General features: G+C 50.6%; 1 protein-coding gene across 2 annotated transcripts; it reads left to right on the forward strand.

Annotated features, from left to right (window-relative positions):
• The first annotated feature begins 231 nt into the window (after window positions 1-231).
• Window positions 232-13556, forward strand: BCL2L11 (BCL2 like 11). Of its 2 annotated transcripts, XM_068153348.1 has the most exons (4): window positions 232-319; window positions 565-943; window positions 6252-6364; window positions 9995-13556. In XM_068153348.1, the coding sequence occupies exons 2-4, from the start codon at window positions 574-576 to the stop codon at window positions 10082-10084; spliced, it is 573 nt and encodes a 190-aa protein (XP_068009449.1). In that variant the 5' UTR covers window positions 232-319; window positions 565-573; the 3' UTR covers window positions 10085-13556. The 2 variants fall into 2 exon arrangements, with proteins under 2 accessions (XP_068009449.1, XP_068009448.1); XM_068153347.1 differs by lacking the exon at window positions 9995-13556 and having other exon boundaries at window positions 6252-6466.
• Window positions 13557-23247: the final 9691 nt, after the last annotated feature.

Genomic DNA, 23247 nt, shown 5'->3' on the forward strand with positions numbered 1-23247 from the left:
CGCGGAGGGGTGCGGGAGCAGCCCGGGGGGTCTGCCGGCCGTCGGAGCAGCCAGCGATGAGCCGCCCCGTGCCCGCGGAGGGCGGGAGAGCGGTCAGCAAGGCAGCCGACCCACGCCGGCGGAGGGCGGGCGGTCTGTCGGGGGGCCGGTCCCTGCGGGTCGGGGCGGTCCGGGCGGACGCTGTAAACACGGGGCGGGGCCGGCGGCAGAGGCGGCGGCGAGGGCGGTGAAGGAGTCGGGGCAGGCCCGCTGCTGTGCACACCGGCGCCAGCCCCGTGGTTGGGCGCCCAGCTCCGCCGGAGCCGGCGGGGAGAGCACCGTGAGCGGGGATCGGAGAGGGGAGAGGAGAGGGAGCGGGCGGGGGCGGGGGGCTGAGGCGGGACGCGGGGCGGCGCGGCGCGGAGCTGCGCGGAGCTGAGCTGCGCTGAGCTGAGCTGAGCTGCCGCCTCAGCACTTTCGGCAGAACAATGGGGCCGGGCTGGGGGGGGGCGGGAGGGGCCAGCACGGGGCAGGCGACGGCGGCTCCTCCGCTTCTCACGCCGTGCTGCTCCCCCCGCCCCGCAGGCAGCCCCGATGGCCAAGCAACCCCCCGAGGTGAAGGCTCAACGCGACGCCGGTGAGGGCGGGAGGCTGCCGGCGGCGGTGGAGGGACCGGGCCCGGCCGCGCAGCAGCTGCGTCCCGGGGCTCCCGCCGCCCTGCCCGGCTCCTCCGCTACCGCCACGGCGGGGCCTCCATCGCGGGGCCCGCCCGCCAGCCCCGGGCCCTTCGCCACCCGCTCGCCCCTCTTCATCTTTGTGCGGAGGTCGCCGCTGCTGTCGCGCTCCTCCAGCGGCTATTTCTCCTTCGACGCCGAGCGAAGCCCTGCGCCCCTCAGCTGCGACAAGGCCACTCAGACCCCAAGCCCGCCCTGCCAGGCTCTCAGCCACTGCCTCAGCGCCATGGGTAAGGTTTTGGGTGGACGTGGGACGGGGAAGCTATGCTACTCGGAGCGCATGAAAACAACTTTCCACGCTCCTGTCATCGTGCTTTACATCCTCTGTCTGGGTGCACACCGCTCAGAGTCCCCACAACCAGCCTGCGGAGTTCCCATCCTCATCCCGTGCTTGGCAGGACCCCTTTCCACTCCCCAGCGTGTTTGCTTTTCCTGGAAATGTTAACTTTTCATGAGCGCTGCACACCTGCAGCGAGACCGCCTCCCTCCCATTTGGCTGCTCTTTGGGACGCTGGGCTGTGGTCGAGCACCCTGCTGCTATGCTGGAGCAGCGCTCCTGCTGCACCCTCGCCCGACGCAGCCTTGCCCCAGCGCCTGCAATACCTGTAGGGTGGTTGCGAAATGGCCTGCCAGAGCCTTGAGCCTCTGCCAGGGCAAGCTGTGGGGCATCCGGAGGGCTGGCAGCGGGCAGCCTGGGTGATTTGGGGTAACTGGGATGATTTAGGGCTCTTGGCAGGTGACCCAGCCACTTTAGTGCTGGACACAGGCGACCTGGCTGATTTGGGGCAGCCTGTCCTGTTGGGGGGCAACTTGGCCTGGTGAGTTCGGGGCTGGTTTGGGGTAACCTGGCCGATTGGAGGTGACCTGTCAGTTTGAAGCAACCTGCGTTGGGGACATTAATAGCCCCCCTGATTCAAGGTGACACAGATGATTTGGGGCAGCCTGGTGAGTTTGGGACTGGTGGTGGGTGAGCTGGCCAGTTTGGGGTGAGCTGACTAGTTTGGGGCTGGTTTGGATTGACCTGGCTACCTTGGACGCATGCCTGGGCAGCCGGGGGTGTGGGATGTCTGCAGACTGTCCAGCCTCCCTGGGCGCCGTGCTGCTGGGGAACATCCACTCATCCAGCACTTTTTTTTTCCGTGCTGTTTTTATTCTTTTCCGGGATGGGTCAGTCCCTCCTTGTGGAGGAGGGAACAAAGTTATTTAATCGGTTTCCTAGTGAGGACTAGCTTCACGCCCGGCTCTACGAGCCACTCTTCTGCCAGGGTTTGTGTGCGGTGAGTGGCCTCTTGTTCGTGCTGTGTGGTGTGGGTTTTTTTGTGGGTTATTTTTTGGTGGGTGTGTTTGTTTTGGTTTATTTTTTTTCTGGGGGGGGATGGTGTGTGTGTTCGGCTTTCGTTTTTTTTTGGCTCCGGTTTCTTCCTCCGTGAGCCGCGTGGTGTCACAGGCGCTGGGGTCACACAACTCCTGCCTGCTTAGGCAGAACCAGCTTCAAAGCAGCGTGGTGATGGGCGGGCATGTGTTTACGAGTGACTTTACCAGGTAAGGTTTGGTTGGAAGCCTCTAGTGGTGGGGAAAGCATGCCTGTCAGAGCTGCTCGAGCCATCCAGCCTTGCTCCCCTTCTAATTAATTCTCTTTAATTAGCGGAAACCTTTTAAGTTTGACCAGGTGAAAAGAGGAAGGTAGGAGCGGGGTACGGAGGCGACAGCGCTCCTCGGGGGATAACAAACCCCAGCTCCAAGCTTTACAGGACCAGAACGTCGTCATTTTGTTGTTGTTGTTTGAGGTTTTTCCTCCCCCGGTTAATGGCTGTGGTTACAGCTGTAGAGGGCTTACTGTTATATGCCCTTAGGAAAGATTTTCTGACATTACTGCAGTAATTGCAGCTTAACGCAGGTTTCACAAGCCAAAGACACGTGGCCCGGCCGGGCAGAGGCCGGGGAGTTCCTCAGCAGACCAGTGGGTTCTTTCACTTTTTTTTTTAATTATTTTTTTTCCCTCTTCAGCACTCCAAGGAGAAAGCAGTTTTCCCTCATTTTTCTGAGCTGCTGCTTTTTCTTCACTATCAGGAAGCTGTTGAGTTGCTGGTTTTACTGGGGCCCTTGCGCTGTTGTTGTTGCGAGGGGCATCATCTTAAACAACTATAAGCGAAGGGAAAATGCTTGAGCTGTTTAAATGGGATGCTTGGCTCCTCTCAAACAGGGTTAAGCTGGCAGCCTGGCTCTGCAGAGCTGTTTTATCCCTGGTCAGGGAGTACAGCCACCAGGCTGTGCCTTGCAGCTTGCCTTGAGAAAGGGCTCTGCACTGCACACCACATCCTTGATCCCCTTGCCTTGGCAGTGTCCCACCGGATGCGTGCCATTGAGTTTTCCCGCGGAAATGGGTCAGTCCCTCTGCAAGGAAGCAAAGGGTATAATGTTTTGTTGTGGGTTTTATGTGCTGATTTTTATCTGTCGTGCTGACTGTGGGCTGAGAGATGGGGAGCTGCTCTGGGAAGCATAAGCAAGTGACCTTTAATAATAATAATAAAAACAAACAGGTGTTTCCTGGAAGCAGGAGCCGTTTGTGTGAGATAGGTGCTCTTAGCCTCTCCCTCCAGACTCTTTCCAAGGCTTGGTGGAGCGAACCAAGCTCGTGGTCTGCTGTGAAGCTGTCTATCCTGACATCTTCCCCAGCATTTTCAGTGATGATGGCCTGAGTCTGCCATGCATGGAAGGTGGAAGCAGCCCTAGGGAATGACGAGATTCCTTTGGTTGTGTGTGAGAGCTAATTGCTGGTTGGTGCTGGCATGGGAGGTAGTGGGAAGTAGTGCTTCGAGGTGTCTTGCTTCTCTGACTGTGAGGGCTTATACCTGGCTGCCTCCAAAACTATTTTGTGGGGAAATTAGATGAAGGCAGCAAGGGGAGGTTCTTGGATGGGAGATGGGAAGGATAACTCTTCGTATACAGGAAGATGCCTTTGGGGATAAGTGGGAGAGGAGTGTTACAAGTTTATGGAGCTGTGCTAGAAGGTAACAGAAGCTTGCTTTTTGCAGAAGAGTATGGCAGGGGTGGTGGTCCTGCCCCACCATAAGGTCTCCCAAGCCCTAAACCCACCCTTTGGTGGGGCTGTGTGACTCTCTGACAGTTCAAGGCTTTGGCTGACAATTTTCTTTTGCAGCTGTTTTTATCTGAAGAGCAGCCCTCTTTAGGGGCACAGGGGTGCAGAGTCTGTGTGTGGGTTTTTGGGGTGTATTTGGAGCAGGCTTGTGGAGGAGGTACTCTGTAAATGGGGTTTTGTGTTGTGACCCTGGTGTGTTTCCCTGTACTGTGGAAGAGAGAAGAGAAGCTACATGAATGTCTTGTTGCCTGTGAAGGAGATCATCTGGGCTAATAGGTGAATTTAAGGAGTAAACCTTGAGCTAAGAAGCTGGTGGTAGTATTTCTGTTGCTCTCATTTTCAAGCTGCTTCAGTTTTCTCCCTGAGCTTCATTGTGGTTGATCTGAAACCATTCTCTGCAGGGGCTTTGGATGACCAAACTCTGGGGATGTAGGTGCAGTTTGGTGTGGGTTGGTTTGGGTGTTGTTTTCTTCCCTCCCTCTAAGCATAACCACAGTGTAACTGTGCTCGTCTCTGGGTGGAGCATCCCATAGGCTAGAGCAAGATATCCCAGGGGTGTTGGTGGCCTCTTGGTTTGTCCTCATCTTCACAGCAGACATCTTGCACTACGACTGCCCATCCCCCTCCCCACCCCATCCCCCACCCCGAAAGCACCTTTGACTGATTTTGGGGCCAGTTATGACTGGACCCTTTCGAGGCCGCTGTTCAGCAGTGCCACAGAAAGTCTTTTCTGAAAACCTCAGCCTGATTTCGCTCTCAGCCACCAACCCCAGCCTCCACCTCTTACACGGATGAGCTCTCGGGGTGCTGTGCTGGGACAGGGGAGGATAGGATGGAGAGGGGAGCAGTAGCACTCGGCCACGAAGTTTGCCTTCCATCCTCAAGTGCTCTTGCACGGGTTTGTCCCGTCTCCCTCATTTTCATTCCTAGCTTAGCTCTTGCTCGGAAGGTCTGGCTGTAGTGGGGGCAGAGGGATGGTCTCCCCGCCCCGGCTGAGATCCTGTTTGTCGTCCCAGGGTGGAGTATCGCGAGGGCTGTGCCGCTTTTCATTCACCGGCAAGGAAAATAAATAGCCTGGGCCGTCCCCAGGCGAGCAGCGGGTACTGCTCCTGCACTACCGCAGCGTGAAAACAAAACAGATCCTTCAGCCAAGCACTGCTGCTTTGGCTTGGAAGTGCATTTTCCAGTGGGGTTGGAGCCAGACTTGTATTTAAATTCCTGTTTGTTTGTTTTGTTATGTTTTAGGTTGTGGGTTGTCCTTTTTTGTTTTGTTTTTTACTGCCCCACTAATCCTTTGAATCTTTTGAGATTGGAAGCAATTTCTGTTCCCTTGTGATTCCTTCTAGGCCGCTGTGCCAAGATGCTGTGTTTTGTTTTGTGCAGTAGTTTGGGGTGGGTTGGTTGGTTGGGGTGTTTCTTTTTTTGGGGTTTTTGTTTTGTTATTTGGAGTTGTTTTGTTTCCATTTTATTTTTCCTTAAGGCTGTGATTCTTGCTCAGACCTTGCCCTGGAGTTTGCGGGAGGGAGAAGAGGTGGAGCAGGTAGTACATGTGGTCCTGCCCAGGTGATAGGTTGCTGCTTTCTTCCCTGGCTGTTCAGGGAGCTGCAGAGTGACTTTTAACAATGCCTTTAACTGGAGACCAAAAGATTTGTGTGGTACAGTATAATTGATACATGAGTTCTTTTTCCCCCTCTTGCAGAGCAGCACTATTTTCTTGCTTTGGGTTTATCTTCTGCTGGAAGATGCTGTTTGAGAGGGGACCTCCCGTTTGAGAAGCATCCTTCAAACCAATTCTCTCCCATTGTGGGAGGGCTCTCTCTTTTAGCTGGAAATGTGGTTCTCAGCACCCAAATCTAACCGTAGCTTGCTTCTTGGTATGCCAAACCCAAGTGTTTTCCTTGTCTTCTTGGGGGCTACTTCAGAACTGTTTGGAGAAGAAATGTGAGAATGAGATGAAACTCCCCCAGACAGAGGGGTTTTAGGGTTAGAGGAGGAGCTGCTGTGGTGCCTGCAAGGAAAGAAAGTGATCTGAAAAGAGTGGAAAGACAAAACCTTGGTAAGGAAACAAACTGGCCAGTGACATCCTGGCTTTCCAGGAGGGGACTAAAGCTTGGATGCACCAAAGATGCTCTGCAGGGAGCCTGTTGTGGGGGGTGGGGGGAGAAAGAATAGAAGCATAATAATACAAAATAAGGAATAAAGCCCTCTCCTGTGATACACATTTGACACAGTGAATCCTGTTGGCAGTGCATACCATATGCAGGCTCCAGCAACTTGAAACACGCACAACTCCTAGAACGGTAACAAAGCTTAAAACCCAGGGGTAGTAATAATACAAAAAGTAGTAGTAGTCCATTGAGTGCTGCCAAGTTTAAGATCAGATTGGTCTTTTTTCTGTCGTTCACCTCTTCCTCATGCTCTGGTTTTGTTCCATGAAGCTTCCCGGTGGCCATCTCCCTCTGCAGCAGAAGACATACAGCCCGAAATCTGGATTGCACAGGAGCTGCGGCGCATCGGTGACGAGTTCAATGCCTCCTATTGTCCAAGAAGGGTAACTTTCATCTCTTTTTTTTTTTGTTACTTTCCATTTCTTTTATGTGTGGCCTCTAAAAGGGAAAAGCTTAATCATCTCTGGAAACTAGTTCTGCGGTGAGTGTTTCGTTCACTCAGACACAGACAGAAAAGGATGCGCGCGGGTGGTTGTGCTGGCCTGGATGCAGGGGACGTGCCGCCGATGAGCTGTCTGCTGCTGCAGCATCATGAAATCCATTAGAAATAACCTTTAAGCTGGCACTTGAGGCTTTTGTTTGCAAAGTTCAGAGTGTCCTTCATAGCACCCAGGACCAATAAAGTTTGGGACGGGACCTGACAACAGTGAGGAGTTAAGAGCTAGGGAACGTTTGTGTGTGTTTGGTATTGTTTGGGCAGAGTTGGGAAAAGCCACTCTGCAAGCAGTACCTGGCAGCAGCTGGGTTCTGGCACTGATGTTTTCAGGGAAGAGTATGCAGCAGGTTTCTGTGCTTACCTCCCAGATCCCTGCTGCTGAGGATCACATGGATGAAAGCTAGTCACACATAAGAAACAGGGATAGTCTTGGTCTGATAACTTATTTTTCTTACAAAGAATCTCTCAGCAGTGTTTTGAAACCTGTGTACTTACACGGCTGTAAACTCTCTCACCTTTGAATGTTGCAAGAAAAATAGATGACTCTAGTGCAAAAAAAACCCCAGAACAACAAAACACCCCAAACCAAACCAACACAGAGAGATGAGGTAACACTTTTCAGAAGAGCAGCGTTAGCCAGTAACTTGCCTGCTCATCGTTATCGATAGCTGCATGCTTGTGCATGTGGCTTCTGGTCCATCAACTTGCCCTTGCACTTGTCTGTGGGAAGAAGAGTCAGAAGCACGTTAGGTGGCAACATCAGTGATGAAATGCTGACTGCCTAGATCCTTAATCCGTCCTCCCCAGCTTGTGAGTCACTCCTGCAGCTTATTTCCTCACCTGCTCCCAGGGTTTGTGTGGTGGATGCCTGTGAGCAGGTTACCAGGTTGCTGTGGTCCAGCTCCTTCTACTTCACCTTGCTGGAGACTTCTCCATTGGCTTTGTTCTTTCCAAGCAGTGGTTTTCCTGACCTGCAATGAGCTGGAGATAAGCTGTGTTTTATCCCAACATGTACCTGGTACATACTTCTGACCTCCCCCATCCATGCTGATCCCTCATGATGCAAAATATCTTTTGTTTGGTGGTTTTGCTTCAAGGGACATCTTTCAATGGAAGGTGGGAACTAAACAGATCTTACTGGCATTCAGAAAGCAGAAGGTGCTTGGTAGCAGTGAGCAGGGATGGCAGACGTGCTGAGTGCCATGCTGAGCCTTCTTGGTGGCTCTTGGAGCAGTGTGTTAAACTTTAAGAGCAGGCATGAGTCTTTTGAGCACCTTCTGTGAAGAGGTTTGTGATGAGCTGGGATGTCTTTGCCACGTTACCTCTTGGGGACCAGCTCCCTTGGTGCTGCCCCATGTGGGACTTCACGTGCTGGAAACCCAGTTCCAAACCCATGTAGAAGATCATGGTCCATGCTGCTGGGGTGAATTTAATGAGGGGGCTGAGGAAGATGACCAGTGCCACAGCCAAGCTTCCAACCAGGACGAGAACTGAAACAGAGGATCAAAGAACTGTTCAGAGGAGGATGGTGACCGCACTCTCTACTAGTGCCTGGAAAGACCCTGCAGCAAGGCGAGGGTCAGTCTGTTGCCCCAAGGACTGTGACAGGACAAAATGAAACAGCCGCAAGTTGCACCAGGGGAGTTTTACGTTGGATGGGAGGGACGATTTCTTCACCAAGAGCTGTCAAGCCCCGGAGCAAGCTTTTGAGGGAAGTGGTGGAGTCCCCATTCCTGGAAGGATTGAAAAGCTGAGTAGATATGGTGCTGAGGGACATGGTATAGTAGTGACCTGGCAGTATTGTGTTAACTGCTGGACTTGAAGATCTTGAAGCTCTTTTCCAACCAAAACAAATCTATGATTCTGTGACTGTGTCCTGCTTGCTATGTGACACAAGCAGAGGCTGTCATGCATGACCCTAAAAAACCCACTTTGTACCTGGCTTCGTTTGCACCTAGTTGTGCATGTAAAGGAGGATGTTGATTTAAGCAGCTGATGTAAAGTTAGTGGTTGTTGCTTCATGGAAAGGGTTTTGTTCCCTTCTGCCAGTGGTCTGGCTGCTCTGGAGAATGGGTGGTCTTGGCAGAGCCTTTTGGCAGGAGAGATGGGTAGGATTCTGCCAGGCAGCACTGCTTGGCTCTGCCCCTCTCTGAGGTTTGCCCTTTAAGCACAAGGTTAGAAATGGGGAGCTGTGAGCCTTGCCAAAGTAGCACTCTCCAGGCAGGTCGGAGTTGTCAGAGGGGTTGGGGCCACGCGTTCCCATCCCGTTCCTCATCGGCGCACCCTCTGCGTCACCCCCTGGGGACTGTCTCTTGACCAGGGTAACAGGGAATCTGCCACCTGGCCACCTAGCCCTTCTGCTCTGACAGCTCACACATACAGCTAGTGGACATGGCCACAGAACCTTCTGGCTAGGAAGGCCAGCTCCTTACCCAGGCTTTTGCTGGCAGAGGGTGCATCGTTTGGCTGCTGACAGATGCCATGAGCTCGACTGCCCATAGCCAAGTAGAGGTGGAAACTGCCTCCTTTCAGCTCCCTGTTTAATGTTGTGCTTCTTTGTTAAGGGACTCTGATTTTGGCAATCTCCTCTAAGCCTGTGCTCTGCTGCACTGGCTGGCAGGCACTGTAGTGGGCTTTAGCATCATGCTGCTGTGGGGCAGCTCCTGGATAGGCAATCCCACTTGTGCTCTGGGGTGCACAGATGCCTTCAGTTGGGAGGCTGGGGTACCCAACAGGAGGGTTCTTGGCCATTGTCTCTCCGTGGCAACAGCTGCCCACTGCAGGATGTGCCTGCCTGACACCCTGTAGTGAAGAAGGTACTCTGCATCTTGCTGTAAGCAGTGTAACTTCTCCCTCTGGGGCATGTACGGGCATGATTTTGCTGTGCTAAATATAGTCTTGAGTTGCTCTGGGATGGGATAGAGAGGGAAAGACCTGGGCTGCTCTTTCACCATAGACAAAAAGACTTTAAAACGAAGATTCCATGTTGGTGTTCCTTTTTCTCATACACTGTTGTGTTCCCTTGCCCCAGGGAGGGGTGTTTGGTGCTGTGTTTCTGTGAATCAGGAGGTGTTAATACCTGGAGTAGTCTGAGCTCAAAGCCAGGGACCTGCCTGTGCTCTCCCTGCTGAGGGATGTTTATTTGATTATAATTTTTATTAGTAATTTTAATCCCTAACTTAAATTTTTAATGTTTACCCTTTTGGCCTTCTCACAGGTTTTTAACTCCCCAGACTACTCTTGTGCTGTGTTCTAAACCCTTTGGCAGTATCACAAGCCTCCTTGTCCCCTTGTACAGGGGCTGTCTTTAAGGCAAACACTGCAGGGAGCAGGCAGCTTCGACTCTGAGTATCATAGAGCTTCTTGTTGAAGGAAGGCATGAAAGCTCGTGGGGTTTGTCTTCATTTCATGAACCTCTGAAATACCTTCATGGCACTGCATGGTGTGTGGGGCTTCATGCTGAAAAGAGTCAACTGTATTGATTGTTGTCCTTTTCTTCTTTCTCCTGTTTGTTTAGGGTTTCTTGGATAACCAGGTGGGACACCCCCAGGTCATCATTTTGCGCCTTCTGCGTTACATCATCCGCCTCATCTGGAGGATGCATTGAGTGCCAGGCGCAGCCCAGGGCATCAGGACTTGTTTACCCCTTGGGAAAGCCTGGGGAGGACAGACAGACCGACCTGCCTCTTTCCCAGGGCTTGCAGTGGGGGCTGTGAGATGAGGGTGGAATCCCACACCGACCTGCTGGGCCTCTGCGAAGCAGGGAGGTGTCCGAGTGGTGTTTACTGCCTTTCTCTCAACCCTGCTTTGATTTTAAACAGTTTTTAATCTTTCCATGAGTCTCAGAGAGAAAATACTCAACAGTAAGGGAATAATCTTTTTAGTTGTGTTTCTGGAAGGCTGTTGGCTCAGCTGGGATAAATCCTGCAGCAGGGAAGAAGAAAGCCTGAGCCAGCTGATGAGTAGAGCTGCCTTTGTTTGCCTCACAGAGATTCCTGGAGCCCTCCACTCTCCCTTCACCTCCCAGGCAATGGTGGAAGGATGGCAGAGGGATTTAAATCAGCACTTCTTTTGCCTGTAAATACTTAATGCTACCCCAGACTCGCCTTCCTCTGCATCATGCCAGCAGCCTACTTCCTGCTGATGGGGTTCAAATGTTGTTTTTACAAGTACCTATGTATTTTGTACACTCTGCATTTCAAGACTTCTCTGTCAAGACTCCCACGGTTGAATATATCACAACCACCCAACCAAACCAAAACCAATCCACCAGGTTGCCTTCTTTTTGTTTTTGACTTCTTTCTCTACAGCATGTGGAGGTGCTCATGTGTTGTATAATCTAATGTACGGTGTGGGTGACTGAGGAGTTCAGCAATAACATGCTCTCGGAGGCAGGGAGAAACAGTTCCCAGCGCACCGCAGCTTTGCACATGGAGACGATGGCTCCTGCTACATACCTTCAGGAATCGTGTTGTGTGGTGGCTTCTGCCTGGCTGTGGACCCCAGGAGGCTTTTTAAGGCGCTGGGTCTTTGTCTTTGTCTGTCTTCTTTTTTTTCCCTCCTCCTGGGATCCCTATATGTTTGGACAAAGGGATGAGTGGGACAGGACTGGCAACATGAAGACCTGTTGAGGATGCAGCTGGGAGAGGTGTTGAAGCATGAGTACCTGCTCTGGATCCACTCAGGGACTTGCCACGTGGGGTCTGACTGCCACATCTCCTCCGAAACTGCCCTCTTTCCCTCCTTGGAAGGCCTGACGGGGCACTGGTTGCCATCCCAGGGCATCTCTCCTTCCCATGGAAGCTCTGGAGCCCCAAGGACTGCTTGGAAGAAGCAGGTCTGTCACCCCATGTTCTCTGGTTCATCTTGCTGGCAGGCAGCTGCACAACAGCAGGTGATTTTTGGAGGGTGGCTGCTCTGGCCACCCCCATATCTATGCACAAATGTACCCCTCTCTGCCTTTGGAGCTGCCCCCTTCCTCTGACTGGTGCAGGTGGACTGGTGCAGACCCACTTACAAGCATCACAGGTTCATTTCTGGTTTCACCACCACCATAGGAAAAGAAAGAGGAAAGAAACAAACCAAATGCAAGCCCATGGTAGCGGTTTTTCCTGCCCTGTGCCTGCAGGGAGAAGCTGTTGAGTGCCATTATGATTATTAGTGTTTGTAATGATGGACAAACTACAGTCTGACCTCTGTGCACTGGCTGCCTGTGCCTGGTGGGTGGGTGAAGAGCCACGGTGTCAGTGTGAGGCTGCATGCCTCTGATTGCACTCCTCTGGAGGATTGCAAAGTGATTGTTAACTTTTATTTGGCTTTTTTGAGTCTCTTGAGGTCTGGTGGGATTTGGGGGGCGCTTTGTGTGTGTTTGTGGGGTGGGGTTGTTTTGGACCTACAGGATAAATAGTAGTTGCAGGAATTGGCCTCAGCCACAGCAGCAGAGGATGTTTTGGAAGGGGTAGTTTGGGAGAGGATGAAGGGGGAATCTGCACTGGTGGAGATCAAGCAGTTCAAAGATCTGGGCAGATTTTGGGCTCCTCATCCCCTCGGTTTTTAGCTCACTGTAGCTCCAGCTGTGCTAAGGTCATCACTTTCTTTTTCTCTAGGGTGTTTAGAGGGTGGCTGCCGCTGTGAGTTCCCTATGGGAATTTGTGTACACCTACATGGGCATTGAAAAAAGTGATAGAAATAGATACACTTGGCATCAGAGGAGGGGAACCAAACGATTGTTCTTCTTTTCCCAGTTGAGTTTGATCTGTCATTGGGTCTAGCAGCCTTCCAGCACCGTGCCACCCAGAATGTGTCCCTTGGAGCACACCAAAGAAATGACGAGCACTTTACCCTGTTCTCCCCACCCAGCCAACAACACAGATAGACCTCCTATTACAAGGGGAAAAACCATCAAAGTATTGGCACAGTCCATCTGGGATTTCTCTGCAGGATGTGTCCCCAGCCAAAAGGTAGTGTAGGAAAATAGGGTTTCACCCCTATGGAGTTGTAAGCTTTAGGGAGAATAACCCCTAAAAGCCTCTCGTAGCAAGAATGATGCTTTTAGTTAGAGGATGCTTGTTTTAGCCTCACTGGCTGACTGTTCTGGGTCATTTTAAGCAAAACCTGTGGCCTCAGTTCTGCCAAAAGGATGTGATGAAGAAGAGTTTTCCTTGGTTGCAGGGAAACCAGCTGGCTTCCTGGGCAGCCTCCTACAATGCGTTAATACTTCTCCGTAAGTGTAGATACCTGAGTATTTATTAGAGTAGGACACCATACTATTTTCATCATCTGAGCCAAATATCTGTGTGCAATGTACTTCCTCTCCGTTTTTCTCATGTAAGTTTTGTACAGCTTGGAAATAAGTAAAAGGAAAACAAAATTCTAGATCTCTGTAGAGTTGGACTTGGTAAATACTGTAGCTTCTCTCCCTCTCACCCCTGCCTCCGGTGTAATTCATGCACTCTACTGTTCCATCATGCTGTAACTTGTAGAAATGTATATTTATTTTCTGCTTATTTAAGTTCTTGTAAAGATTTTTGCCTGTGTGTCTCACCCCCCTCCCCTCTCTGCTCCCTGCCCCTGCAAGCAGCAATGGATCACTTTCCCAAGCGCGGTCTTCTGCCGCTGCAGCCAGCGTGGCCTGGATCACGAGATCTGTTGTTCGTTTCTCCTCTGAAGTGCCCGAGTCCCCCATCCCAGAAGTGATCGAGGCACCTCAAGGACTCCAGCATTAGTGGAATTCACTGGGAATTTGGCTCCTACATCCCTGTGATTTTTGCCCCCTTTGGAACAGTTGCATTTGCCTCCTTCTCTGCCGTTTTCCAGCTTTACCGTGGGGTACCGCCCTGGCAGCGCACCTGGGTGTGCTGGTGAATCACTAACTCATTCCATAGGACCCAGCGTATGTAGCATTTTTACTGCAATTTCCCTGGCTTGTGTTTTGCACTGATGAATTTTGGACAGGGTAATTGCCACTTTACTTGTGCAATACTGCTGTAAATAATTGCAGATCTCTTTTGGGTTTTTTAAGATGCAGTCTTTTATGTTCTTTAATATGAGTTTTATATGAATAAAAACTTTCAACTGTTTCTCAGGATTGCTTCTGTTCTTTGGGGGGTTGAGGGGCAGTGGAGGGAGGGTGGGGGAACAGTTATTTCACAGAATCCTAGCATGTTAGAGGTTGGGAAGGACCTCTACAGGTAATCCCCTTGCTAAAGCAGGGTCACCCAGAGCAGGCTGCCTAGGATCTGTGCCTAGTGGGGTTTGGTATCTCTTCAGAGAAGGAGACTCCACAACCTCTTTGGGCAGCCTGTTCCAGGGCTCCAGCCCCCTCACGGGAAAGAAGTTGTGCCTTATGGTCAGATACAAACCTTCTGGGTTCTAGTTTGGCCCGATGCCCCTCATCCTGTCACTGGGCACCACAGAAGTCTGCCTGTATCCTAATTCCCACCCTTCAGGTACTGATAAGCATTGAGAAGATGCCCTCTCAGTCTGCTTTTTCTCTAGGCTGAACAGCCCCAGGTCTTTGAGCCTTTCCTCCTCAGAGACACATTCCAGTCCATGCAGGAACTTTGCAGCCCTCTGCTGAACTCTCTCCCATTGGTTTCTCTTTCTCTTGAACTGAAGAACCCTGACCTGGTCCAGTACTCCAGATGGGACCTCACTAGGGCAGAGTAGAAGAGGGAGGAGAACCTGACTTGACCTACTGGTCACACTCTTAATACATGCATTCTCCCTGTTTACCACCAATTCTCCCTGCAAGATCTAGGATGTGGGCACATACCCAGGGTCTCCCTCTGCTCCAAGGCCCTCTGAAGTTCCTTGGACACTAATGTGAAGCTGATTTGTAAGATACTGCCTTGAGTGTTCCTAAACCAAACAGCAGCACCTCTGCTGCCCCAGCTGGGAGCATTTTGGGCTTTGGGTATGTTTTGTTTTCTCCACATTTATGGGGCTCAAACCCAACTGCTGGTCACCCTCCTGCAGCCCTGGGGCTCTCCATCTCTCCAGTTGTTTCTCACAGCTCATGCACATGGTGGCTACTTTACTTCTCTCGCTGTTATTTTACCACAGGTAACTGGTAGCATCAGCTGTGGTTTGGAACAACATTCAGGTAAGGTGGCTCCAATACAGCTTCTGGGATGAAAGGGACAGATGAGAGGTGATGGCACAAGTCCCTAAATTAAATTGGCATGGATAAGTGTGGGGTGGGGATAGCCCAGCTAATGTGTGTGGGTTACTCCCCTTGGACCAGGGAGTGAGCGCTCACATCCCGGTGCTGGTGGTGCTTGTCCCCCTTCTTGCCTGGCAACACACTGAATTCCCCTTTTGAAGGGCCGTGGTGATGCTGCACGCACAAACCGAGCGGTTAAGCATGGCTGTGGGCACGGTGCTTAATTCTTTTGCTGGAAGGCACCAAGCTGCTGGCCCATGCCACAGGGGTGGGGTATTTTTAGCCTCTCTCTTCCGAAATATCAGCTGGGTGCCCGGGCTTTGGGTTGAGTGACCATGCATCAGCTGGAGAGGCTGAAAGGCAGGAAGAAACTGGGGGAGAAGCAGGCTGAGAAGCTGTGTTTGGTGCTGGGTGATGCTGTGCCACACGGTCCCGCCCCCTGCACCCATCAGCCAAGGTGTTTTTAAATCCAACTCCTGCATGACAAACAACTCAAAACAGTTCTGGATTTATTTTTTCTTTTGCTCTTGTGTGTGTTTCGAATTACAGAAGTTCCTGAAAGGGAAGTTTATTGGTTTCAGGTACTATTTCAGGGGCCCTTCTAACTCAAAAAAAAAAGGGCTTCCTTGCCTAGCCAGGGCTTTGGCAGCTGCTGGTTCCATTCTGCCCATGGTTCTTTGGCCCCTTTTGTGTTTGGGAGTCCATCAGCTTGTGCAGGCAAGTTGTCACACCTTATGACTCATCTTGTTGGAAGGAAATCATCTCCTGCCTGAACCCAGTGTCCTTAGCAAGACAACAGGGAAGAGAAGCACTGCAATATTTGCCTTTGGGCATGTACTTGCCCATCACCAGGTCTGGACTGACCATAGCCAAGTTAAAGGTGGTCATGGCCTAGGCTGGCCACAGTCAAGATCATTGGTGTCCATGGCCCAGGCTGGTCATGACCAAGATCATAAATGGCCATGGTCCAGGTTGGCAGTTATGGCTAAGATCAAAGGTGTTCATGGCCCAGCTTAGTCCTGGTTGGCCATGACCAAGTCCAAGACTGTCACGTGCCAGGGCCACCAAAGACACTTCATCTGCGTCCTTGCCAAGATCCAGGCCTTTCCTTTCTGTGGTCTCCAATTTTTGCTTTAGTAACTAATTCAAACTACATGCAGTTTGCTTTTCAGGATGACAAACTTCCTTTATTCCTTGAAAAAGGGGAAAAAAACCATTTGCTCATGGGAAAAGCCATCAGAAAGCCTCTCTGACCCTGTGTTCATCAGAAGGAAGCCTTTCTACACTCGCCTCCTGCCCAAACTCTTATGACCACCTTGCGCACACGCTGTTGAGGATCCACAAGGCCTCAGAGCAGCTGCAAACAAACCCAGGTTGTTCCCACATACCTTAACCCCTGCTTGCCTCAGGAATGACGAGCAACCAAAGCCACCCCTGGCTGGGTGCTCATGTTGTGTGTTGCACTTGCTGGGGGGCACAGCAGCCAAAGCAACCACCAGCTGTGGGCTGAAGCCGGCGGCTTTGGCAGCGTGCACAGTCAATGGCTGCCCCCCAGTGCCGTAGGAGTGACCACACCATGCTGCCAGCCTCTCAAAAGATTTCTCTATTTTTTTTGCCAATGACTTGTATCTGACCTTTCAAACACCTGTTCAGCCTTAAACAGCTAAAAATACCCACCCAGGTTTGCATTTTATTTTCATATTGCAACAAAGCTCACTGTTTCCAGTGGGTTTTCTCATGTTTCTGACAGGTTCAAGGGTGGTTGACCTCTCCTCTGGTCAAACACAGCATAGGTGAGGATGGTAGATGACTGGCTGCAGGCAGAGTTGCTCAGGCTGCCCTGGCATGGGGTCAGGGAGGTCCCTAGAAGCAATAAAGGGACTTTAGAGCTGCTAGGACAGGGCTGGGCATATATCAATATCGTGAAGATGAGCCCCAGGATGACAGGACCACAAGGACTTGCCTGCTGCCCCCATGCAAGGTACCTCCAAGCCACTCCAATCCACCTTCTGCTGTCCTTCCCAATTATCCCAAAATTATTCTGGGAAGTTTTAAAAGTTAAGCTCTGTCATTGTCCCTGGAGGGATTTAGAAGTCATACAGATGTGGTTTAGTGGGCTGGGTTAAGGGTTGGACTTGATGATCTTAAATATCTCTTCCAATCCAATTCTAATGCTGAATCTATCCTATAAAAGGGAGACTAACAGGTTTATTCCTGTTGGTAACACCAACCCTACAGAGCCAAGGACACATCAGACAGTGCAGTAGTGGTTTCCTGGTTCACTGTGGCTGAGGACAGGGACCCTCAGGAGGATACAGGACCTTTTCTTCCCTGGTTTGATGAATTTCTCCTCACTGGCCTTGTGACAGGCTCGTAGGTTCATTTTCCCAGGTGGGCACCAAGGGAGCCTTCACTTCCAGATGCTAATTAAAACATGCTTCACCCTGGTGTGATGATGGACATCACACACCACACACAAAACATTGACAAAGACGTAATTACCTTGGTTATTAATTAGGGGAAGTAAATTCAGAACACAATGTGATAGCCATTCCCTAAGGGCAGTATGCACACGGGAGAAAACCAGAGCTGCCCTGAGCATCCCCATCACTGCCCTCCTTGCACACAGCTCCAACACTAATGAGCTTTAATTGGTGCCTCTGTAATGAAGAAGGCTGGGGGGATAGTGTTTGGGGAAGAATGAAAGCAGCATTGGAGCAAGAGCAAAGGACAAATGAGAAGCACATCTCTGCCTCATTGCATCCCCACTCCACGGGATGGCTGCTCAGGGGTATGAAGATTTTCTGAACTCCTTTGTTTTCCTTTCCTTTTTCTGAAGCACACAAATAAAGAGAAATGTGAGTGCTGGGCCCTCCAGCCCTCACAGCATCCTAGCCCTGCTGAGGCTGGGAGAGGTGGCAGAGTCATTCAGAGAGGGGGAGGACCAGCCTCGAGCACCTGACATTAACATTCAAATTACTTATTGGCAGAAAGGGGTTTAAAAATAGGGGGTTTATGATAAACAAACCAACCTCATACAGGAAATGAGCTGCAAATACTGAAGACAAGCATGTTGTAAGAGAGCTGGCAGGGCACAGAGCTGCCCTGCAAAGCCAAAAACATCAAACCAACAAAAAAGAGAAAATAGATACTTTTTTTTTTTAACAAATATTGATTATTAAAAATGGTTTCCCCTCTGAGCTGGAGCAAAGGGGAGAACTCAGGCAGTGATAGGACTAGGGGGAATGGAATGAAGCTGGAGGTGGGGAGATTCAGGCTAGATGTGAGGAGGAGGTTCTTCCCCATGAGAGTGGTGAAACCCTGGAATGGGTTGTCCAGGGAGGTGGTCGAGGCCCTGTCCCTGGGGGTGTTTAAGCCCAGGCTGGATGAGGCTCTGTCCAGCCTGATCTAGTGTGGGGTGTCCCTGCCCATGGCAGGGGGGTTGGAACTGGATGATCCTTGTGGTCCCTTCCAACCCTGAATGAAACTATGAAACTATGAAACTATGAAACTGAGGGGGAAAGAGGAGAACTAAGGGATGAAAGGGGAGAATTGAGGAGTGAAAGAGGAGTATGGGGGGGGGGGGGGAAGGGGAGGATTGAGGTGTAAAAGAAGAGGCTGAGCCCAAGCTACGGGGGATGAGAGACTTTTTTTGGTTACTGGTTGCCCCCCAAATCAAGACAGAGCTCGGCAACGCGCAGCCCAACCCCGCCTGTCGCCGTGCCTGGACTTCACAAAGGCTTTGCTGCTGCTGTTGCAAAGGTTAAGCAGTTTTCCTCCCGAAACCCCGAGTGTGGGCTGTGAAAGAACATGTTAATGAAGAAAATTTCCCCAGGGCTGCTCTTTTATTATCACCAAAGCCATCGAGTTTCAGTTTGAGTTATTTGTATTTATTTATAAAAACAAAGATGAAATAAGTAGAACGAAAACAAAACCCTCATCCTAATTTCTGAGCTAAACCTTATTTATTGAGACCAAGAATTTCCCACCCCCTCCACCAGCATGTTTTCCCCTTTGCTTTGAGAAAAAAAAAACCTGAGCTGCCAGCATGCTTCATGCAAAATATATTTAAGGTTAGAACCCCAACCTGACTGCCCTCACTGGCTGCAAAAAGGAACATTTAAAAGCCACAGGGATGGTTCAGCTTCTCGGGGCAGGTGCAGCTAGGGGCTACCTCGCTGGGAGATGCTGGCAGCGCCTGACCCTTGGTTTTAGCCGTGGTTTAGTGAAGGAGCATCTGATTGAAGAGATTACAAACAACAACAAAAAAAGCATTCCTCTTTTCATGTGTTTTTGGTTCCATCGCAAGAGAATGGCTTAAAAAAGACACACACACAAAAGAGCCCTTCAGTGGTCTTGCAGACTTTAATGTGTTGTTTTTCTACCTATTTTATGTTGTTGGCTTTTGTTATCAGTCTCATCTGCAATTTGTGGCCGATTCTGTCGTGCTTTAAGCAGACATCTTGTTCCCAAAACTGTTTGCAACCTTTCAGCAAAGGTACAGCCTCAAATATGGGCAGAGCAAAGCCACAGCACAACGAGAAAAGGGGCAGATTTAACCCCAAAATGATCCTTTGGCTGAACTGTAGTCCTAAAGGCAGGGGTGAACCCACGGGCAGCACCAAGTCAGCCCAAATCTATCTCCTTACCCTGCCTAAGCATATTCACTTCAATTTTAACTGCTTGTGTTTCCCCATCCGGGGAGAAGCCAAACCCATCCCTACACCGTCTGTTGGATTTTTCCTGATCCGGAGCAGCATTTTCCACCCTGTGCTCCCGAGCGTCAGCGCAAAGCCATGCCAAACACCTTGCCTGGACCTCCTTTTTGATGGGTAGTATGGATTAAATCAGTGGCTCTGCTATTTACCACCGAAAATGAGCGCTGCCAATCTCACACCTATTCAATATTAATAGTGAAACCAAAAAAGCAAATTAATACCACAGAGTGAAGGCAATTTTGAAGATAAAATGAAAGTCATCCCTGTCCCAGAAAGCAAAGCCTGAGAGCAGCAGATTATTTTTAGCCACTGCCAGCCCTCGTGGACCAGTGAGGCTGAAATTTGGCTTTTTTGTTGGGGGGGTGGTTAAACTGAAAGCAAAGCCCCACGGCTGTCCCCTGCCCTGGCTCAGCAGGGTTATGAGCGGGGTGATGCGCTGCTCTCCTGGCTGGCCAGAGAGGGAGGTGATGCGCTGCATCCCTGGCAAACCCCTCAGCTTTGACATAACCAATTTTGGGGTTTTTCAAAGAATTAAGCCTCCCAGTGGGGCAGCCCAGCTGGGGGAGGAATGAGGCATTGTGAAACCCAGCTCCTTTTCCTGAGGCTGCCGCTGCCGTCAGCACCAGAGCCCAAAACCTGCCCGAAAAGAAGCTCAAACGGTTTCCCAAAGCGAAGGCGTTCGAGGGGCTCTCACCCCTTGCTGTGAGCTGGTCACAATTTTGGGGTCCCCAGCACAGGGCACAGCTACCAGCTGCCCCCCCCGGGAAGGGCTGCCTTCCTCCACTGGACCCCCGCAGCCCTAAGCCTCTGCTTCTCAGGATGCTTGAGGAGGGGCATCCCATCACCCTGCTAGCCCCCTGGCCAAACTGATTCCCTGTTTATGCCAGACATAAATACTTTCCTTTCTTTCTTTTTTTTTTCCTTTTTTTAATGGCAGCAACAAAATATTTCTTTTAAAGTCAATCTCATGGCTCTCCCAATGCTCTCTCCACTTCCTGTGACAAAACAAAACATGCTTCGCTTGAAACTTACTCTTCCTCTATTTAGCACCAAGAAATAATGACCAAAAGCACTCAAAAAAAAACCCCCCACCATCCCTCCTTGCAGCCACTGTCCTCTTCCCATGTCTGGGTAGAGGATGGAGCTGGGCTGCCAAACTGAAACTGCAGCAAGTCAGGCAAAGAAATCATGTATCAAGGCACTGAATTAAAAACCTTGCCCACCAAGGGCTGGATGTTGAGCTGAAGGTGAATTTCCACTTCGCTATTTTCGTTCTGCTGCTGCTTAAGTTAAATGCTTCCCCCCTTCACCACCACCACCTCCACGTCATCATTTTAAAACTGGAGTGAAAAAAGCAGCTAAAATAGGCAGATTTTGACTCATCCTTTTCTCAGTGGCGTGATTAAACATGTCATTGGACGCTGTAATATTTGCTCCTTGGCAAGGGGAGCATTAACCCCACCAAAGAAAAGGCATTTTAATTTGACTCAGGTAGAAAAACTGAAACAGGAGGAGTGCCTTGAAATTGGGCTTTTACCACCCAGGGGGGAAAAGTAGCACAGGGGACAATTTCAACCACAAATTTACAGCATGTATAGGCAAATGCACAGGGGTTTGCTGCTGTCTGAGCATCCTTTGAGCAGAGAGATGAGAGAAGATGGGAGGGGAAATTAATTTGAAGTTGATGTGATTTGTCTCCATCACAATTTTTGGCTTGGTCTGCTCCCACCTCTATAGAATCCCAGCATGGTGAGGGTTGGAAGGTATCTCCAGAGGTCATTTAGTTCCATCTAAAGCAGGTTCACCCCGAGCAGGCTGCCCAGGATTGCACTGTCAAGGCAGGTTTGGAATCTCTTCAGAGAAAGAGATTCCACAGTGTCTCTGGGGAGCCAGTCCCAGTGCTCCAGAACTCTCACATGTTAAAACTTTACCCTTATGTTCAGATGGAATCTTCTGGGTTCCAGTTTGTGCCTGTTGCCACTTATCCCTTATTTGCTGAGCACCAGTGATAAGAGTCTGGCCCCATCCTGTTGCCCTTCACCCTTCAAATATTGATAAGAATTGATAATATCCCCTCTCAGTCTGCTCTTCTCCAGCCTAAATAGCCCCAGGTCTCTCAGCCTCTCCTCTCTCAGAGACGTGCTCCAGTCCCCTCACCCTCTTTGAAGCCTTGCATTGGGCTCTCTCCATTAATTCCTTGTCTGTCTTGAACTGGGAAGCCCAGAACTGGACACAGTACTCTAGATGTGGCATCACTTAGGGCAGAGTAGAGGGAGAGGCAAACCTCCCTCAACCTGCTGTCCGCATTCCTTTTCACATGCCCCTGGAGAGCACTGGCCTTCTTGAACGTGAAGGCACACTGCTGCCTCAGGGTCAACTTTTTATCCACTCATACTCCCAGCTCCTTCCTTCTGCTTCCCAGCAGGTCAACCCCTAACCTGTACTGGGCATGGAGTAATTCATAGCCAGGGGCTGGACCCTACACTTGCCCTTGTTGAGCTTCATGAGGTTCCCCTCTCCACCCAGCTCTCCAGCCTGTTCACGTCTTGCTGAATGACAGCACAGCCTTCTGCTAGCACACCTTGGCCAGAGATGGGTTTTACCTGAAGCTGTAAAATGGTCATCAGCTGAAAATGAAACTCACTTGGGCAATTACATGGGGACTTTTGAGTGGGTTTGGCAGCTTGAGGATTAATCTGACAGAAAAATTGAAAATATTGAGAAATGAGCCCCAAGGAGGAGCAGCTGGGGCTGGCCACTGCTGTGTGCTGGGTGAACCCTAAATGTAGAGAACAGAAAAGAGATGTTTTCTGTGCCCTGGCCCCCAGCAAGGAGGGCCAAACAAGCAATCCACCCCTGCTGCAGTGGGATGACTCCCTCTTGCCTGTATCCCAGCAGGTGCTCCTGACATCCCCAGCAAATCAACCTGGCTCAGCCTCTCCTCGTTGCCTGGGCCAGGAGATGCCAATCTTTTCATCAAAGCTCACTGAAAACAAAACTGAGAAGCAGCCTGTGGTTTGACAAGAATGTATTTACATAAAAATATAGACTTAAAAAAAACCCTTTGGGGATGGGGAGGGAAGGTGCTTGCGGGGTTGGTGACATTTAAGCAAGGCTCAGTGAGCATGGCAGCCTCACGTGTCACCTGTGACAAGCCCCATATGGGAGCCAAAGCTCCTCCTTGGGCTCAGCTTAAATTTAGAAAGGCTTTTTACTACGAGAAAGGCTTCTTGCTATCTCCCCATGCCTCCCTCACCAGACAGATCAAGTCGGAGCCATCGAGAGCAGCAAAGGATTTAACTCTAGGCATGCATAAGATAAGGGGAGCTGCATATGTTTCCTTACATTCCAGTCCCAAGAAGCCAGACAGGGATTTAAAAATCCCTGAAAAACACCAAAAAATAACCCAAAGCTGCATTTGTAGCTGCTCCCCACTGCTGCCATGAGGCTTTGCTCTTTTACTTAGCACCTTGAAGAAACAAGTCAAATGCAAATGTGCTTTGTACCTATTTGCAGAGCTTGCATTTGTCTGCAACGCCTGTGTTTGTAAGCACCAAATTCTTTGTTTTCCAAACAAAAAAAGAGAGGGTGAGAAGAAGCTGCAAGATCCCAGCAAGGCAACCAAAGGGACCCTGCCGGTCCTTGACTCGTGGGGAGCCGCTGGCGAGCGCCCTGCCCTGCGGGTTCTTTCAATGGGTTTATTCCCTCTTTTCTGAGTCATCTTGAGATTGCTCAACATCTCCAGCACACAGGCAGCAGGAACATGCTTTTAGAGTACAAACTGAAGAGTCAGGCCACGTAGCAGCGATTGGCAGGCACACTTTGCTGTCTGCAGGCTCTGCACCTAGCAGGCACTGGAACCCACTTGTGTCCCTACAGCAACAGTGA

This window comes from Melanerpes formicivorus, unplaced genomic scaffold (assembly GCF_026170545.1).
Source record: "Melanerpes formicivorus ecotype bairdi unplaced genomic scaffold, bMelFor1.0.p_v2 SCAF_25, whole genome shotgun sequence".
NCBI classification, from domain to species: domain Eukaryota; kingdom Metazoa; phylum Chordata; class Aves; order Piciformes; family Picidae; genus Melanerpes; species Melanerpes formicivorus.

What these genes read in the sequence shown, in the direction of transcription:
- BCL2L11 (XM_068153347.1), top strand. Translation starts at nt 574, where the DNA reads ATGGCCAAGCAACCCCCCGAGGTGAAGGCTCAACGCGACGCCGGTGAG. An exon ending in CCACTGCCTCAGCGCCATGG is followed by an intron (nt 944 to 6,251) that starts GTAAGGTTTTGG and finishes TGTTCCATGAAG; the next exon opens with CTTCCCGGTGGCCATCTCCC.